The sequence below is a fragment of the Dreissena polymorpha genome, chromosome 13 (assembly GCF_020536995.1).
Source record: "Dreissena polymorpha isolate Duluth1 chromosome 13, UMN_Dpol_1.0, whole genome shotgun sequence".
In the NCBI taxonomy this organism is placed as follows: Eukaryota; Metazoa; Mollusca; class Bivalvia; order Myida; family Dreissenidae; genus Dreissena; species Dreissena polymorpha.
Window position 1 is genome coordinate 62,733,648 of NC_068367.1, and position 20,611 is coordinate 62,754,258.

The window sequence follows — 20,611 nt, forward strand, 5'->3', positions numbered from 1 at the left end:
AATTACCAAACATTACGAATACATAAATATTATACTTAATATATGCATATAGTAGATATTTTGCACCCCAAAAGGAGTCAACTGATGCCGAAAAGGAATAATCGATAAAGTAGCTAATTGGTGAAATGAAATTTATGACAAATAATCCATGTTCCATGGTGAACAATATTTAATTGTCGTCATTATTTGGAATTTAACTTATATTCTCACTGGTTAAGACAACCATAAAATAAAATTTCCCTTTTATAATTTCTGACATTAAGTGAAATTAACAGGTCTAGTTGGTACAGGGACCTATACAAACATTTGTATAGGTCCCTGGTTGGTAGCATAATAACGGTGGGTTGAAGCTCCTTTACAGAAGCTTTATTCTCAATAATTATAAACATAGCCAAGTAGTTAACCCATTTATGCCTATCGTCTAGAAAAAAGACCTTGGCAAACAGCGTAGACCCAGATGAGACGCCGCATGATACTAGACATCCCTAATTTTGGAAATAAATTGATCCAATTTAGTAGGATGGGAGAATCCACTAAGCATAAATGGGTTATAAAATTGTGCTTATGCGTTCCTCTATTATCATCGCCATAAACTTGTCACCGTAAAAGAGGGCTTACCCCCCCCCCCCCCTCCCCCCGCGCTTAACGAGTACAAGTATTCAATTGAATTTAAATACAATAATTGATGTAAATTTATAAATTGTAAGTTTATGTTTATATTCAACCTCTGCTTTTTAACTTAGTAAGCCGACAGTAAAGTGCCCACCTATTATCTACATTATTTTGAAAAAAATGTAAAAATTATACGTGACACGCTGCGACGCTTGTGAAACAATTATCGATGTTTTACAATCACGCCTAGGTAACAAAATTCATCTTCTTGTCTTTATTAACTTTAAACATTCTTTGTTGCAGCGTCATATATGTATACACGGCCGCCTTTCCTTAAATCGTTTTTACACAATTACTACGCAATTAGTGCGCAGTATAGAATGATGTGTTTATTAAATATCGTTTTAATGGAGAAAGCTCTTTATTGTGTTATGTATGTTCCAATAAAGGACCATAACATAGAACGAACTAGCACGTGGAATCAATAGAACATTTTTATGCCCCCTTCGAAGAAGAGGGGGTATATTGCTTTGCTCATGTCGGTCGGTCTGTCGGTCCTTCCACCAGGTGGTTGTCAGATGATAACTCAAGAACGCTTGGGCCTAGGATCATTAAACTTCATAGGTACATTGATCATGACTTGCAGATGACCCTTATTGATTTTCAGGTCACTAGGTCAAAGGTCACAGGTGAAGGTCACAGTTACTGGATATGCATTTTAAGGATTTAGCATGGTTCAAACAAGGGAAACAACTACCGTTTATGCATGTTCTTTTTGTTACAGCATTTGCCTCCCTTGTAATATATTTAAATTTTACCAAATGTAAGGCTTACTGCATTTTTGTAATGCATTGTATCAATAACCACCACCACAACCACCACCACCACCACCACCACCACCACCGCGAGATACATGAGTAAATTCATCTTAAGTAACCTAGAGGGTCGTACAGCTAGAAGTTGGAATATTGAAACTATTGTTAATTGCATGTATAACTATTTGATTTTTAGAGTTATGATAGATAGGTTTATATGCCTCATGAAATACCTCTTTTCTGAAGCCGAAATATGTCCCAGCAATACTTCCTTATTTATTTGATACTTTGGAATCGAATGCAGGAACACGTTACGAAACATTTCAATCTCCTAGCAGAGTTGTCGTTTCATGCTCGCAAATGCACCATGTAATGTAACCGTCGTACAATGATTGCAAACATTTGTGTTCCAGCCAGTTATTTTAATGTTGGAGTGATCTCGTTATTTTAAGTGCAGGACAGCCAGCGGTATCCCCACCCCGCATTGGCATCCTACCTTCTTCGACCCAACTTATGACACCAATGCCCCTTTGATGTTTTGTTAGTGTGATATGTTTGAATCATTATTTCATGAAGGTATTGGCCCAAAAACACAATTGGAAAAAATCCCAATCTATATTGATAATATATGAGACGCGTTCTGAGAAAACGGGACTTAATGCATGTGCGTATAGTATCATACTAGATTAGCCTGTGCAGTCCGCACATGCTAATCAGGGACGACACTTTTCGCTTTTATGGTATTTTTCGTTTAAATGAAGTCTCTTCTACGCGAAAATCCAGTTAAGGCGGAAAGTGTCGTCCCTGATAAGCCTGTGCGAACTGCAATGGCTAATCCGGGACGACACTTTACGCACATGCATTAAGTCCCGTTTTCTCAGAACGCGTCTCATATAATCGACTGATGGGATCGATGAGGGTAGGGCGTAATAACACGACCAACCCCTACTCCTGTCTGCCCCATTGGTGACAACCAAACGAACTTCCATACACTGAGAAGATGCCATGAATCTAGACAAAAATCTCTTTATGGGCAGTGAAAGTACCAAAATCATGAGAATTACATTCTTCAGAAGACACAGAAGCTAATTATGTGTTAAAGAGATGTGTTATGCCACTGCGTCATATATTGAATTAAGATGTTTACTATATTAAATATTATTTTGAAGACTCTTAAAAATATATAAGCATGCTTTAGTGTCAGAATGATTTCGTGTTTCCTCGATGTATCAACGTGCAAAATCTGCAATGAACATAATTTAAAATGGCTGCATTATGTAATGCAAATCCTGTTTTCTGCAACTGTTCTTTTAACGTTAATTTTTTACAAAACAAAATAAATTTATTCAGACTACACAAGGTACATAGTCGACAAGAACTTACATAATATGATTATTTAACGCCTGACTTCCGCTCATAGGAGGTATGAATACTTAATTATATTTGAGTATTCCTAATGTCATTTTTACTTCAAACGATGTATAAAAAGTTCAAATTTATAGAATATTGCATTTTATTTTATTATATATCATTTATATAAAAGCGTAACAATCCTTCCACTATTTTATAGTAGAGGTACACCCTGCGAGTTAACTGGGTAATTTTAGCACCTTGCAAGTGATATACTGCATTCGTTTACGACAACAAACACTGCCCCTCGTCGTATGGTCTCACTTCCAACTATACACTAGTATCGCGTTAAACTGAATACCATCCATGTCATTTTATTACTGCTCATAGACGACACGTCATTTCCACGTGTCCGACCGGGCTTTTTCCCATATCGCCTTGGGCTTCTTTCCCATATTGCAAGGGCTTCTTTCCCATATCGCAAGGGCTTCTTTCCCATATTGCAAGGGCTTCTTTCCTATGTTGCAAGGGCTTCTTTCCCATATTGCAAGAGCTTCTTTCCCATATTGCAAGGACTTCTTTCCCATATTGCAATGGCTTTTTCCCCATATTGCAAGGGCTTTTTCCCATATTGCAAGGGCTTCTTTCCCATATTGCATGAGCTTATTACCATATTGCAAGGGCTTCTTTCCCATATTACAAAGGCTTCTTTCCCATATTGCAAGGTCTTCTTTCCCATATTGCAAGGGCTTCTTTTTCATATTGCAATCGCCTCCTGTAGACTTGATCGTGTATTGGGTAACGGGAAATAGTGAAACAGTACAAGAGGCGCCCCGTCCCAGAGTCGGCAAAGGGTATTAGAGTGCACGACGAGAAACGGACATGTACAAGACTTGGCTTACCATCTCATGCGAACATACAAGTTGGTAGATTAAGGTGTATCCCGGGATGAAACCTGCGACCCTGGGTGGTCAAGTAAGTATTTATATATATATATATATATATATATATATATATATATATATATATATATATATATATATATATATATATATATATATATATATATATATATATATATATATTGCTATGTGTATGCATGTACCATTAGTATGTGAAAACAATAAAGCAACACATGCATTCGATAATATTGTATTAGTGTCATTTGCCGGAACTGTCTCTCAATTTCTTAGTAATGTGTATCTTATTTGTTCTTACGAATAGTCATAATAATTGATATTAATAATATTTTAAAAATAGCTAATAACTAAAATAGACACTGCTGACTTATTGTTAGCTATAATCCTAGCCGGGAACCTTTTGTCCTTCGAGTGGTGACTTAGACCTTTTTGTGGCTTAATTGTTTTTATGTCTTCTTCCCATGGCCTTGTATATATGGGGTTATTTCTTTTATGAAAATCGTGGACATAGCATACACAGTATTTTAAGACAGAATATGAGAAAAGCTCAAAAATTGAAACTTCAAAATCATTTTCCAACTGCACATGGAGTCAGAAAGAAAACAATTCATGTAAGCATAGTGAAACGTCGAATAATCCTCACATTACCATTTATAAGTACATGTATACCAAAGTACATGCACATATCTTTCGTACTTTGTGAGCAACCACAGGATCGCGCGGACAGACAGATGGACAGACATGATGGACTGTGGCTTAACTTACAATCTCCTCCGTTGAGATCAGTAAGGGACTAATAAAGATTTTATGCTGTGTATCTATTGGTTGGAGCAGATTCGCATGTGTTTAATTGCGTATCCCAGTCGGTATTCCCTGTTAGTACCATTAAAGGGGCCTTTTCACAGATTTTGGCATGTTTTGAAGTTTGTCATTAAATGCTTTATATTGATAAATATAAACATTGGATCTAAAAAGCTCCAGAAAAAAAATCAAGAATAAAAATAAAAAAAGGAAAAAAGTAGCCCGCAGCAGGGCTCGAACCAGTGACCCCCGGAGTCCTGGAGTAAAAAGACCGCTCGGCCATTCTGCCAAGTATCTATAAGAGACGTATTTTATACTTTATATGAGCAATCTTCGTAATTTCACAAAATTAAACGACAACAACAGAACTCTCCAAATTCTTCAATCGTTTCGCGTTGCAACGCTTTATAATTTTCAGGTTTTTAAATTGTCAAAAGATGCATATAATGGCTATATTAGACCATGGTAAATGTTCAGTATTACTGTTTCCTCACAAATATCATAACTAAAACGAAAATTTGCGAATCTGAAAAACCTTTTTTCAATTTTGTCAATTTACCAAAACGTGAAAAGATCCCTTTAAAGCTTTAATTAAATGAATTATCGTATCGTGGTGTTTTTGTTCATTGAACTACTTGGGATTTGATTATTTTATTTGCCATATACTAGTAAATACGCATTCGTTATAACAACCAATAAACTACAGGAACTCTGTTAAGAGAGAGATTACTGTACTTAACCACTACTCTTATAACAGAACACGAGCAATAAGCAAAACAAAGCATAGTTGTCGTTCTGCTCTACTTTGTACTGTAAACGTCTTGCAAGGGATTGTAATTATTAAACTGATTAATATAGTGCAAAGCGGCATTGATTAAAAAATATACCGGTTAATCAAATGCATGTTCTACTCTTTTTTTTTCTAGTTATTTACCCTATATCTGTTGGTTAATTATCGTCAATGTATTCACACCAAACATAGTCCTATTTTAAGGGGTAACTTCATACAGCTAAGAACGATTATCAATTCGTACACGCTAAAAAAACTTAGAATGTCGCATTTACGAAAACTCAAATGGTCGGCCACACAAAGTGATTCCTAAGCAACAAGGCAAATGATATGCGCTTAAATTGAGCTTACATCTACTTATGAAGTAACAACATAATACCTTGATAGTTGTTAAGATAGGCCGCCGAAAAAAAAGCTAAGCAGAACGATTACCAAAAAGACAACACTTGTTGAATATGGTAACATGAGTATGTTAACTATACAATGGCCTTGTTGCGCACCATTGTCTCTGATGTGTCGGTACAGGGTGCAGGATCACGTGACTTTGTTGGGTTCCCAATTAAACGTTAATGGAAGTAAACACACCGGTAAGTGCTGTTCTTCCCCAAATTACTTTGTAAAACAATGTTTCGTAAGAATTTCATCTAGTGAATAAAATACAGATTTTTATGCTGCTTATGGCAATGTGTAATAAATAAGAATTATTTTATTTGATATGCATATGTTTTTGTTCAAAAAGTGTGATGCACGTTTGTGCTTTACGCAACGTGAAATTTTGTCACCGATTTCAGATGTATACAAGGATTTTTTGTTTAAACCTTAAGATACCTTAAGATATCGACACAAACTGCAAGAAAAGCTGTTTTTTATGCGATAACAATTTTTTCTAATGTATTTCATAACTTGAGATATTTGCAAAAAGTGCTTCACGGTGTGTTAAATTTTGTCCAGCCCGTGTGAAAACCCCGTTGATTCTACACCCTGGTAATTAAATTTTACATGGGTTTACGACTCGCATGATTAATTTAAATAGTGCACGGGCAGATCACACCAGAGTCATATCTCTGACATATGCAATGTTAACAATTTTAAACTACAACTAAATAGATCATAGCTGCAACGCAATAACAAATCCTGGATCCACCCCTAGCCATTTAAGGAAAATTGGCCCGCTCTCCACCTGGCATGTTTTTTTGACAAACCGAACAAAGGTGGTGATGATTATGGCGACGATTATGACGATGGTATTACTGCTGTACTTGTGGTGATGCAAATCAGAAAAAAATGCTCAACACAAAAATCTTCTATAATATAAAAAAACAAAACAACGCTTATTTCTTATTTTTGTAATAAAACAACCGATAATTATAAATTAAAATATATTAAAAAAAATAAATAACGAGATTTATGCGAAAAAAAGACGAGTTAAACATTAACAATAATAATCAAGTACAAAGTATACAAATACAGACAAAATAGAATACTAGCAAACACATGTACATGATTGATAAACAAATAAACAATAATCGTCATGGATTAATACACGACAGTGGTCAGCACAAATATGTTTTTGTACGAACTTCTGTTTTAAAGAAGAACATCAATTAATGTCTTTAAAACGTGAATATTCAAATCAAAATTTCGGATTCAAATATTCAGTTTCTTTTCGAGTATTGGACTATTCGTTCCCATCTAAAAATAACTTTTCTGCTTTTCGTGTTAAGGCGTTATTGAATGTACGTAATTGATTATCAAACATGTGAAATCCTGTGCGTGTATGTTATTATGTAATGCACATGCATACCATTGAAATCCTAAAATAAGACTTTAGCACCGCGTTTATCTTTCGGTTAAAATGTGTGGGTCTTATTGACACGCCACATCTGGTATAACAACGAATGGTTTAGCAGCAGAACTGTTCATATATGCATGTATCTAATATCACATAAAAACGAAACACTAAATTTGCCAAGGTAATCTGTGAAAACGGAGGCTACCAATCAAGCTGCATATCGGCTTTACTCCAGACGTATTTGCCTCCCCTCTTGAAGAACATTTTCTCGTCGAAGCCGCTGAAATTAAGTGCATTATCTACGCCTACGTCGAGCAAAGATCTCGACGGTTCTTTTGCACCCTTCGTACAGTCCAAAAACCGCATCTGTGGAAAAAAAGAAGCGAAACTTACTTAATGAAAACGGGGTTTAATGCATATGCGTAAAGTGTCGTCACATTAAAAAGTGTCGTCTCTTATAAGCATGTACATTTCACTCGGTGTTTCGTTGAGACGCATGTACACTATTTTAATTTTATAACGCGTCATTTGGTTGGTTGTTCTTATAGCCAGCATTGTGTTGGCCAATGATATGGCGTTTTACAACCGAGCATTCGCTCGACAAAAAATGGCAGCAAAGCACAGACATGTAACGAGAAAGTCGAAGTAAATTAAATACAAAAGTTATTAGCCGATCAGGAGATCGGTAAGTTGTTTAATCACGTTGCTTTAAATGTCTTTTAACGAATCCAGTTGCATTAGTTTGCAACTGCATGGAAACATGTATACTCTCGATGAAAACGGTCACGTCCCGTGTTTCACAATCTTTCAGCAATTGGCATATAGTGCGTTTCATATCTTGTGTATATATAATACCTATACGAGGGGTATTTTTTACACTGTGTATTTGTGTCAATATTCGTTGTTGAAAAGTCAAACCATACACAATACGTGTACATTTAACAATCTGGAACCCCTGTGGTAAGCTCGGGGTGGGGCGGGGGTAGGGTCCGGGGAGAAGTTTATGATACTGCTGCCTGTGCGTAAAGGATGTCGGCCTGTACCATATAAGGTTACTCTGTATACATGTACTGCAAGTCTATTTAGTAAAAAAAACTCGTTTAGGCGAGACGTTTCGTCGTGTGTGGTGTTTAACAAATCACAAGAACAAAAAACGTGTCTCTCGTGTCTCTATGATGTATACAAAAAACTTAAAGTCTCTATAACGCTCAAAATCAACGAAAATTTCGTTAAGTATTTCGAAAAATAAAGTTTACACCTTAACAATCAGTGTTCCTTATAGCAATAGCCAAAATTTCAACGCAAGATGTGGTATGATTACATAGATTTTTGTAGATACAAAATGCTCGTTTTTATTTATTTGTGGCCACAATTAATTCCCGCGAATATATCTATTCATACGACACACAAACACAATTTAAGTGTTCATGTGTCGTATGAATAGAAACTCAAAACAGTAATCAAAACGAGCATTTTGTATCTACAAACATCTTTTTTACCAGACCACATCTGACGTTGAAATTTCGGCAATTGCCATAAAGAACACTGATTTTTAATTGGTTAAGTTTATTTTACGAACAATTGTACGAACTTTTCGTTGATTTTGAATAGTAATGTTACTTTAACTTACACGGATCAACTTGACTTTTGTTAAACTTACATATTCGTCGAGGATCAGGTACGAATTCTGCATCTGAAACAAAAACATATACATGTAAATATATTAGCAAAAGCCGAAGAGAGTGTAAACTAATGTTAAGGAATAACGTAAAGTAGTGCAACGCTCAACGTTATCAAATATCGTCGGCATCACTGTTAATACGGGCTCTGTAAGCTCGAATCCCAGTCCGACCACATTACTTGTAAGGGGATTTGTATTGAGCAAATTTTACGGTCGCCACCCCCTTCCTCTGATTTAAGGCAGGCAGCTGTCAGTAACTGTTATTAGTACTCAGGTTGCAGGATCACGTGACTTTGTGGGGATCCCCCTTTCAAATTTAACGGATGTATACATGACGGTAAGAGGTTCTTTATTTCAAATAACTTTTTTTAAATTATTTTTCTTAAGAATTTCAACTAAGACAGATTTGTATGCTGCTTATGGCAATGTGAAATAGATCGGAATGCTTATATTTAATAAGCCTGTGTTCTCATTAAAAAAATCCGGTATCCACTGCATTTATTGTAAACGTTTATGCTTTTCGCAATGTAAAGTGTGTCAACGATTTCAGACGTATTACATGATATATCCCTATACCTAAAGATATCGGCACAAACTGCAAGAAAAACTGTCTTGTATGCACTAAAGAATTTTCCAAATGTATTTTTAAAAAACTTGAGATATTTGCAAAAATAAAGTTCTTCACGTTGTGTTTACATTCTGTCAAGCCCGTGTGTAAACCTGGAAAACCCCGTTGATTCTACACCCTGATACTGGTTAACCACTTAAATCAGCTAATGTGTTCATGAAACGTGTAGGTTCGGGCAGCCGAACGCGGACAGGCGAAAAGACAAAAAAAAAACAATCAAAGAAACACACGCACCTTTTCGTTAGATTCCGGCACCAGGCATTCGACATCCTTGTGCCTTCGGAGAAATTCGTCAAACTCAGCATTGGTGATGACAAAGGATTCTGCCCGTCTCAGTGCGTCCGGACCGGTGTTTTCGCCGTCTATCAGGAGGCACTGAAATACCTGGGAAATACGACAACGACATAATTAGTCTGTATTTTATCACTTAATCACATTTATTGCTAAGATTCAGGACCAATTAACATTAAGATTCAGCAACAAGTTATGTTAAAGGAGACAGTTAAATAATGTATTTTCCTAGCAACCCATGTGTAAACAGGAAAAGGTAGCATTAAAAAAGGCATAATTTTTTGTATGTTTTATATTAAGCAGAAACCGCATTCCTACTTTCAGAAACCTTACTCGTGACATATGATAAGCAAAGTGAGGTCTGGTTTTAAAATATACATGTATGGTATTTCATACTGTATGTTTATTTTTTCTCTAACTATTGCGCGGAAACCTGGCGCGGAAACCTGTGTTCTTTATCTATTTTATGGATGGTGACATAGACCATGACCCCACCCAACTTAAAAACCCAATCCCAAGTGAGGTCTTTAAACGTAATCATTAAATTACAGATGTAATTTACTAGAAATACCTAGGTATGTATTAAGTCTAATATTTAGCGGAAATCATATGCCTATTTTCAGATAGATAACATTGATACCTATTTACCTTTTATATAATCGGAAGCACGGTATTGAGATAAGTTTTGTGTAAACATCATAGCAACTCAAGTTATCTCACATACGCTACGCTTCTTGAGGTAGTGATAACAAAAACAATGGAGTGGCCTTGGACGAAGTCTAGACACACAAATAAATGTTCATTAAATACCCCACTTCGTTATCAAGGTTTTAAGCAGAAAGCCAACTCAAACCACATGTCACCTGTTGCATGTTCTGTGCAAACCTACTGTAGCGTAATGCAGTGGAATTATAACGCACACAACTCGAAGCTTTTAAAGCTCAAACAATTTTCTAATCAACAAGATACCATATTGGTCCGCTTCACAACACGACATTGCGAATTATGCATCCCCGGTAGTCTGGCGTTTACCGTCTCTCTTAATACAAAATGTACCTATCTAAATATACATTTAAACACCAGACGACAGTAGGTCATAAACATGGTAAAATGCGTAAATTTAACAGGGAATGTTCAGATAATTAAACATAAGGTGTAATAAATAAATGTCACTACGCAAAGCTACCTTCCACCTGCACGGGTTCAGCTGCATGATTTCCTCCACCATGTTCTCATCCTTGTTGTGCGTGTTCACAACTGTGTTCAGTTTGAATGCCACCTGCACAAACAGAATTATAAAGAAGTCCGTAAAGATTGGAGATTTTGAAACGTGTTCACAACTGTGTTCAGTTTGAATGCCACCTGCACAAACAGAATTATAAAGAAGTCCGTAAAGATTGGAGATTTTGAAACGTGTTTACAACTGTTTTCAGGTTGAATGCCACCTGCAAATACATTATTATAAAGACGTCCGTAAATATTGGAGAATATGAAACGTTTTAACGACTGTGTTCAGTTTGAATGCCTCCTGCAAATACATCATTATAAAGACGTCTGTAAAGATTGGAGATTTTGAAACGTTTTAGCAACTGTGTTCAGTTTGAATGCCACCTGCACAAACATTCTAATAACGACAAACGCAAAGATTGGAGATTGTGAATGCACATATGTACATAATCGGTTGATAATTTTCTTAATTCTTAAATGTTGAGTAAGAGATGCGCGATTTTTATCTTTCTGTTTTGATAACCTATGCGAAGATTGGAGATTTTTAATTCATATATGCAAGTAATCGGTCCGTAGTCTACGTTCATTACATGTCCGATTATTTTCAGCCAAACTGAGTAAGATATACACGAGTTTAATCTTTCTGTTTTTATAGAGTCACACTTAATCAAGAGGTGAGTAGCATTAAAGTGACCCTTATCAGTTGATATCAATTCACATATACAATTATTTTAAATAATGTGTTTTTCGAATAAACAAAATCACGATGCGCTTCACTTTAACTTTACTAATTGAGGTAGCTCTAGCTTCAACATCGTTGGCCTCGATCTCGATAATTTGTATTAAGGGAGGCATCTACTACAGAATTCGATGTCGATAATGTGAAAAGGGTATTGTACCTTACACTCGGCGCAAAGTCTTTAGACTTATCGGATGATTATTAATATACAAATGCATGATATTAAAACCAGCGCATTACCATCGTACAGATCCGAGGCTATAAATATCTCGTTGCGAATAAGCAATGAATGATCTTAAAACCAACGCATGACAAGATAGGAGGCTTGTCCTTAACCCTGTGCATGCTGGGAAATTTGTCGTCTGCTAAAATATCGTCTGCTGAATTTCTAAAATTAGCATTTTCTTCGATTTTTTTCAAAGAATACTGTCAGAATAGCAAACATTTTGGATCCTGATGAGACGCCACGTTGTGTGGCGTCTCATCTGGATCCAAACTGTTTGCAAACGCCTTCAAAATTCGGTTCCAGCACTGAAAGAGTTAAGCGGCGCACAGCCTTTGAACAGATCGGAGCTTACGAAATAACCATGGCTTATCATTTAAAGGGACCTTTCACGTTTTGGTAAAATGACAAAATAAAACTAAATGTTTCCGATTCGCAAATTTATGTTGTAGTTATGATATTTGTGAGGAAACTGTAATATTGGACATTTACAATGCTCTAAAATATCCATTATAGGCATCTTTTGACATTTTAAAAACCTGAAAATTATAAAGCGTTGCAACGCGAAACGATTGAATACTTTGGAGAGTTCTGTTGTTGTCATTATATTTTGTTACATAACGAGGATTGCTTATACAAAGTATAAATTACATCCCTCATTGTATGAGCACGGATTGCGATTGGTCTTAGCGCTAGACTTTTACTCCAGGGGTCAGTTGTTTGAGCCCAGTTCAGGGTTACTTTGTTTCCTTCTTTCATTTTATTCTTGTTTTTTACTAGGGCTTTTTAGATCCAATGTTTACATTTATCAATATAAAGCATTTAATGACAAACTTCAATACATGCCAAAATCTGTAAAAAGGCAATTTAACAATTACTTATCGGCAGTGAATAGCCTTAAAACCAAGGCATAACTAGTGGGAGCAGTGGTCTAATGGTAGGATGCTGGCTTAGAGATCGAGAGGTCCCGGGTTCGAATCCCGCCCTGACCACTGGAATTTCCTTGAGCAAGAAATTTATCCCACATCTGCTCCTCTCCACCCAGGTGTATAAATGATGGACCTGTGAGGGAAATAAGCCAATGTGCCGTGGCTGCATACTGCGCCAAGATGTTAACGGACGACTCGTGACTCAGTGATCAGGGAAAAACATGTAAAGCGCCTTTGAACGCACCCGCGAGTATGAAAAGGGCGCTATATAAATGTGGTATAAAAAAAAAAAAAAAAAAATAAACTTCGCAGAGATCGGAGGATTATCTGTAAATTATTGATTATAATAAATGCATACCCTTCCTTATAATCAGCGCACATATCCAAAACGTATCAATACATTATTGTTTATCATATGTGCATTCCGTTAAAATCGGTGAACAGTCTTCGTACAGATCGAAGAGTTATCGATACATTATTGTTTATCACCAGTGTATATTACCTTATAATCGGCGGACAGTATTCGCAAAAATCGAAGGGCTTATCAATAAATCGTTCCTAATCAGCGGTATATAACCTTCTCCTCGGAACACAGCCTTTGCAATCTCATGGAACGGTTGTCAATAGAGCATTTCTTATCAACTGTGAATTGGCTTCTAGATCGAAGGCTTATCGATAAATTAGTATCATAAGTGCGTAACTTTACAATCGGCGCAAAGTCTTTGCATATATCGAATGCTTATCGATACATTATTGTTTATCATCAGTGTATTACCTTATAATCGGCGCACAGTCTTCGCATGCTTATCGATAAATTATTGTTTATCATCAGTGTATTACCTTATAATCGGCACACAGTCTTCGCATGCTTATCGATAAATTATTGTTTATCATCAGTGTATTACCTTATAATCGGCGCACAGTCTTCGCATGCTTATCGATAAATTATTGTTTATCATCAGTGTATTACCTTATAATCGGCGCAAAGTCTCCGCATGCTTATCGATAAATTATTGTTTATCATTAGTGTATTACCTTATAATCGGTGCACCGTCTTCGCATGCTTATCGATAAATTATTGTTTATCATCAGTGTTTTACCTTATAATCGGTGCACAGTCTCCGCAGGCTTATCGATAAATTATTGTTGTTAATCAGTGTATTACCTTATAATCAGCGCAAAGTCTCCGCACGGATCGAAGGCTAATCAGATGACTTTTCTGTCCTTGCTGTCGACCGATCTTCTCATTTGTATCGGCATCAAAGCTGTCGCACGAAACAGCCAAAATGTCCAAAAACTCACCTGAAGAGATATTTTGCGGGAATTTGATACGAGTCTCGCTCTAGGAAAACGGAGCTTAATGCATGTGCGTTAAGTGTCGTCCCAGACTAAACTGGATTTGCGCTAAGAAGAAACTTCATTGAAACGAAAAATACCACAAAAGCGGAAAGTTTCGTCCCTGATTAGCCTGTGTGGACTACATTTACCTGTGTGGACTACATTTACCCACGTTTTCATAGAGCAAGGCTCATATTAATCCTTTGCATGCTGGGAAATTTTTCGTCTGCTAAAATGTTGTCTGCTGAATTTCTAAAAAAAGCATTTTCTTCGATTTTTTTTCAAAGAATACTATCAGAATAGCAAACAGTTTTGATCCTGATGAGACGCCACATTATGTGGCGTCTCATCTGGACCCAAACTGTTTGCAAAGGCCTTCAAAATTCGGTTCCAGCACTGAAAGAGTTAAGGACAGCTTTTAGAAGCGTTCTAACAGACTACTTCATAAAACGTTCAAATAAAAGAAAAAGGTGTCACTTATCTGTTCCCACAAACTTTTTCTCAAGTTCTTTTGCCTTACTTTTACGACATATTTTTTGTGAACTAGACTAAGATATAGCTCACATAATGGTGACGCGTTCAATACTACTCTAATGGCAAATTCGTGTTTTGCAAAAAAGACAAAAAATGTTTCCACTAACATCGACACAATTTTGGGGTAGGTATCGGTCGGCTGAACATGTTTTCTTCGTTTAAGTTCTAAATAATTCTCAGTTTAATAAAAATATACATAGACTTGCAGAAATCATCGCTATTTAACACTATTTTGTATTTTTAATAGTCTTAAGTTAGTTAGCTTCAGTTAATTTCAAGTTAATTTAGTTAATATGATCATATAAAGCAAACTTGATCGAAAAATTTAAAGTTATTTACCCGGTAGGAAATTAAGAAAAATGACCGAAGTCTCAACCTGGTTTAGGACAGGAAAATTACGGGTCGGCACGTGATAAGTAGGGTTGGTTGGGTAAGAAATTACGGGTCGGCACGTGATAAGTAGGGTCGGTTGGGTAAGAAATTACGGGTCGGCACGTGATAAGTAGGGTCGGTTGGGTAAGAAATTACGGGTCGGCACGTGATAAGTAGGGTCGGTTGGGTATGAAATTACGGGTCGGCACGTGATAAGTAGGGTCGGTTGGGTAAGAAATAACGGGTCGGCACGTGATAAGTAGGGTCGGTTGGGTAAGAAATTACGGGTCGGCACGTGATAAGTAGGGTCGGTTGGGTAAGAAATTACGGGTCGGCACGTGATAAGTAGGGTCGGTTGGGTTAGCGGAAACCAACAACTTGTTTATGCATTAAGGCTTACATTGCGATAAGGCCTACTATCGGAATGGTATGAATTACTATTGTTTGGCCTTGGGTTGTTTACACATCCGATATAGATACTACTGAATGATAAACCGTTATTGTTTACAAGTTGTTAAAGCATGTCAAGACGGCGTGCTTCGAGTTATTTGTAAAGTACGTTAAATAGGCCATTACTTTAAGTGTACCAAAGTTTCCATGCCCGGAATACGATCTACCGTCAAGGTCATCGTGGTTACACGTTAAACATTATAGCTCCGCTATAATGGTTGTAAGAAGCGATATTATTAAACCGCTTTTATAATAAAATTTCCAAAACTTTTAAGAATAAACCTTAGTCTGTTCTTTTTATCGTTCACATGGTTAAGAATATTGTGTTTGTATATGAACAATATAAATCAAGTGCAATTTTTACTGCATATTCCATGATCGCTAAATATTCTATTTTTATTTAAAAAAAATATTTTTGTTTAATTAATAATTGATCTAGTGTGATATGTTATGAGATGTTATGATTTCAAATGGCGTATTTTTACCGCACTTAATTGATTCATTTATGGTTCAGAGCATGAAACAATTATGTACATTAATATGGGGACGATCGCAAAGTATTAAATACAATTTCGAAGGAATATTCCACATTTACAAAAAATAAATAAATAGGTATCATCATTTTGGAAGTATACGCGTCAACGTAACAAAATTCCCAGTATGCCTATTTGGTTCTGTGAAAAGACAAGAAGTAAAGAGATAACTATTTTCAGAAAATGTTTTTTTAATATCGTGACGAGCATAAACAATCAACCAGAATATCAAATTTACTTGTTTTCAAAAAAATGATATGAATACGTATTGTTCTTGCCCGAATGATTTCTGCTTATTTTTCAAGAGACACATTAATAATCCATGCTATTCATTATTTGAAATAAGCGAAGCTGATACGTTGACGACCTCATTGAAACAACTAAGGGCATAATCTTGAATGAAACCAAATCATGCGAATGAAACCACAAAAAGCGATTAAATTTAAATATATAGATATAAAATGATTTGCAAAATGTTATACATGTAATACAATCGTTGACTTTGCTTCCCATGGTGATAACTTAAGTAATATTAAACATTGATAACGCTATTTCAAGACTGCTGATAAAATGTAGGTTACAGGTGGGCTAAACACACACTATGTAGATATCATATAACTAACAAGATATGTGTTTGTCAGAACCACATGCTCCCTACTGCGCCGCTTTGAAGCCATATATTTGACCCTTGACTTTGAAGGATGACCTTGACCTTTCACCACTCAAAATGTACAGCTCCATGAGATACACATGAATGCAAAATATCAAGTTTCTATCTTCAATAATGCAAAAGTTATTGCAAAACTGTAACCTTGCTATTGCAAAATTTTAACCAAGGTTAAAGTTTTGGGACGCACATACAATGACAGACAGACAGACAGACAGGCCAAAAAACAATATACCCCCTCTTCTGCAAAGAATAGGACATACACACTAAAACTAAATGTAGCAACAACACTGACATATGACCCGTATTAGATAACACGTGTATATATGACGAACTGCGAGTCACATTATCTTGACGCGATGAGTAAAATTGATTTACGTAATCACATGTTCAAGTATTTAGTGTATATTGCACATCTTCGCTTCATTGTGATGATGTATTTGAAGTATGAATTCAAACGCTAAAAATATGGGAGTAGTATTGGTAATAAGCTCCATAATCAATCAACATTGTATGCGGGGCGACCGACCAAGAGAGAGATTATATGAGTCGCGTTCTGGGAAAACTGGGCTTAATGCATGTGCGTAAAGTGTCGTCCCAGATTAGCATGTGAAATCCGCACAGACTAATTGTGTATGACAATTTCCGCTTGTATTGTATTATTCGTGTACAATAAGTCCCTTCTTCTTAGCGAACATCCAGTTTAGGCGGAAATAGTCGTCGCTGATAAGCCTGTGCGGACTACACAGGCTAATCCGGAACGACGCTTTACGCACATGCATTAAGCAAGGTTTTCCCAAGAACGCGGCTCATGAGGGCGTATGATAGCACTCACCGTACTGCTCGAACCACCGCTCCGAAACGAGACTTCCGTTACTGACGATGCTGACGCTCTCGACGCCCAGCGTCTGTTTGCAGAACTTGACCAGCTCCCCGACGAACGCTCCCTTCTTCACTATAAACGGTTCGCCACCGGAGAAGTTGATTTTCTTCATGCCTGAAACAATGAAAACAAACAGGGCCTGGTTGCCATAAACTATAATGGATCAAGTCATTTGTGTGATTTAAAATGTTAAGCATTTGGTATATGTGTTAATTGTGAATAAATGTGTAAGCTCGAATAGTTTGATAGTAAGATTGCTCTTAAAATTAAGCTTGTTTGGGTTTGAAGTTAACGGTGTTGAGTTTTGAGCAACCGGTCTCAGAATTACCTGATTGTGATTTGAAACGTCGTTTATATGCATTTTTACACACACACACACATATATATATATATATATATATATATATATATATATATATATATATATATATATATATATATATTAGATTGTGCAATTTGCACAGGCTTATCAGGGACGACACTTTTCGCTTTTATCGTTTTTTTCGTTTCAATTTCAGCCCTTCCATTTTAGGCTGAAAGTATCGTTCCTGTTTAGCCTGTGCATTTCGCACTGCACAGGCTATTCTGGGACGACACTTTACGCACATGCATTAACCCCCTTTTCACAGAGCGAGGCTTATTTATTTTTTTGATGATTCATAAAATTCGGTTGAATGGTGAGATGTAAATATACGAGATTTACGAAGTTAAAATCTCAACAAACAAACACGCATTGAGGTAATATTCTAAATTTCTCACAATCATAGAGTAACAAATGAATGAAAACATCATACATACATAACGAACGCACTCTTGAAATATGAGTCCGGTCGATTTTAATGAATTCAATAATTTACTTCCTTTGTATTTTATGTAATTTTAGATACTCCAAATAAATCTCAGTGTCTTGAAGATTATATTTTTTTAACTCAACAAAAGATAGCTGTATGATCTTAAACAAGCCATTTTCGATGACGAATCGCGTGAAACAACTATTTAATAGAACCTCATTCTGGGCAAACTGGGCTCAGCTACAAGTGTCATTCCAAATTAGCCTGTGCAGTCCGTACAGGCTAATCAGGGACGAAACCTTCCGTTGAAAATGGATTTTTGTTTAGAAGAGAAACGAACAATTCAGTAAACGCTGAAAAAGTCGTCCCTGAATGGCCTGTGTGTATTGCAAAGGCTAATCTAGGATGACTCTATGCACATGCGTAAAGCCCAGTTTTCGCAGAACGCGGCTCATATCATAGTATATTGATCGACTACTCACCCGCATTTTTCAAGAGTTCTAGCCCTCTCTTCGCATCGTCAAGTGGTAACACAAACGATGTTTTCGCAGTGTGAAAACAAAATCCGCACTTGTAGTTGCATTTCCGCGTGAAATGATAATTCACACTGAGTGGGACCACTTTTTCGGCGTATTCGTCCGACGGCATGACAGTCGGCATTCTCGTCGGCAGTTTCGCCGCCGGCAGTTCGCCATTTAGCGAATTTATTCTACCGCAGCACGTGTTTTCCGTGGCACACAGATTATTATTAGGTTCTTTCAGTTTGTTATATATCCGGAAGCGATTAATCGCAAGCATTAACGCAAAAAGCGCCGCGCAGAGTAGACAAGCGGTAGCTGCAAATAACTCCATCATGATAGTAAATGTTAAATAAATTTCGATGCTATGCTAGATGTATAGTATTTTCTGAAAAGCAATATTTCGCGCAACATACCTGTTTCGGCGGCTGAATATATACGCTAGAATGAAATCTCGCGCGTTTAATGAGACCTTGAGCTTTTCAGAAAACGTATCGAAATTCCCGGCGAACATTCCGGTCTACTTTCGTTTCCCAATATCGAAATATAAACGAATGGAGTTACAGTCTATTCATAGCACGTGCTATAAGCGCCTTCGATATACAAATCGGGCCTGTTTGTACAGTGCCAATACGCTAATATCCAAAGCTTCCTTCGCTGGAAACATGACTTTTTTGTTGAAAGCATGGACCAATAGCGCACTGTTTCTAATTTATGATCGAGTTAACACAGATGGATTCCCAACTATCTGAGCGAATGGTATAGCTAATGGAAATTACAGAATATGAGACTAGCTATTGCATTATACACTTAGTCAAATAAAAAAGGACTACCAATGCGCCGTAATATAATTATTATAATTATTTAAGCGCAGATAAGACACGTGTCTGGGGCGGATCCAGGATTTGTGGTGAGGGGGAGGCGATGCAAAACAAAAATATGAAAGATAGGTCATATATCCATTTATAGTTCACTTATTAACAGTCTAAAAATTGAAAGTTTTCCGTTTCGAGTGATTCGGCATTGGGACCAGTTGTTGAGACTCGGCATTGGAACCCGTTGCCAGTGACTCGGCATAGGAACCAGTTGCTAGTGACTCGGCATAGGAACTCGTTACGAGTGACTCGGTATTGGAACCAGTTGCTTGTGACTCATAAAAAAAAATTGGAAATCGTTGCTGGTGAATCCGTTTCGATAAACTCGGCATTGAAACCCGTTGCGAGTAACTCAAAATAGGAACCCGTTGCGAGTGACTCGAAAATGGAAACCGTTGCTAGTGATTTGGCATTGGAACCAGTTGCTAGAGACTCGGCAATGAAACTCGTTACGAGTGACTCGGTATTGGAACCAGTTGCTGGTGACTCAGCATAGGAACTCGTTGCTATTGACTCGGAATGGGCCAGTCGCTGGTGACTCGGATTAAGAACCATTCGCTGGTGACTCGGAATCAGAACCAGTCGCTGGTTAATTGGAGTTGGAACCCGTCTCTGGTGACTCGGAATTGGAATCCGTTGCTGGTGCCTCGGAATTGAAACCAGTCGCTTGTGACTCGGAAATGAAACAAGTCGCTGGTGACTCTGAAATGGAACCAGTCTTTGGTGACTCTGAATTGGAACCAGTCGCTTGTTACTCGGAATTGGCACCAGACGCTGGTGATTCGGAATGGGAACCAGTCGCTGGTGGCTCTGAATTGGAACCAGTCGCTTGTTACTCGAAATTGGAACCAG

The 20,611-nt window shown here is 37.0% G+C and overlaps 1 protein-coding gene across 1 annotated transcript; it reads right to left on the reverse strand.

Moving 5' to 3' along the window:
- Positions 1 to 6,254: 6,254 nt before the first annotated feature.
- On the reverse strand, positions 6,255 to 19,401 carry LOC127856406 (radical S-adenosyl methionine domain-containing protein 2-like). Its single transcript, XM_052392603.1, has 7 exons — positions 18,849 to 19,401; positions 17,528 to 17,689; positions 13,964 to 14,100; positions 10,867 to 10,959; positions 9,624 to 9,773; positions 8,741 to 8,773; positions 6,255 to 7,446 (listed from the first exon to the last, which is right to left on the reverse strand). The coding sequence occupies exons 1-7, from the start codon at positions 19,219 to 19,221 to the stop codon at positions 7,282 to 7,284; spliced, it is 1,113 nt and encodes a 370-aa protein (XP_052248563.1). The 5' UTR covers positions 19,222 to 19,401; the 3' UTR covers positions 6,255 to 7,281.
- Positions 19,402 to 20,611: the final 1,210 nt, after the last annotated feature.

Coding starts and splice junctions, on each gene's coding strand:
- LOC127856406 (XM_052392603.1), bottom strand. CDS start 19,221: ATGATGGAGTTATTTGCAGCTACCGCTTGTCTACTCTGCGCGGCGCTT. Junction 14,101..17,527: donor GCGGTGGTTCGAGCAGTACG/GTGAGTGCTATC, acceptor ATATCTCTTCAG/GTGAGTTTTTGGACATTTTG. Junction 8,774..9,623: donor TGCCGGAATCTAACGAAAAG/GTGCGTGTGTTT, acceptor TTTTTGTTTCAG/ATGCAGAATTCGTACCTGAT.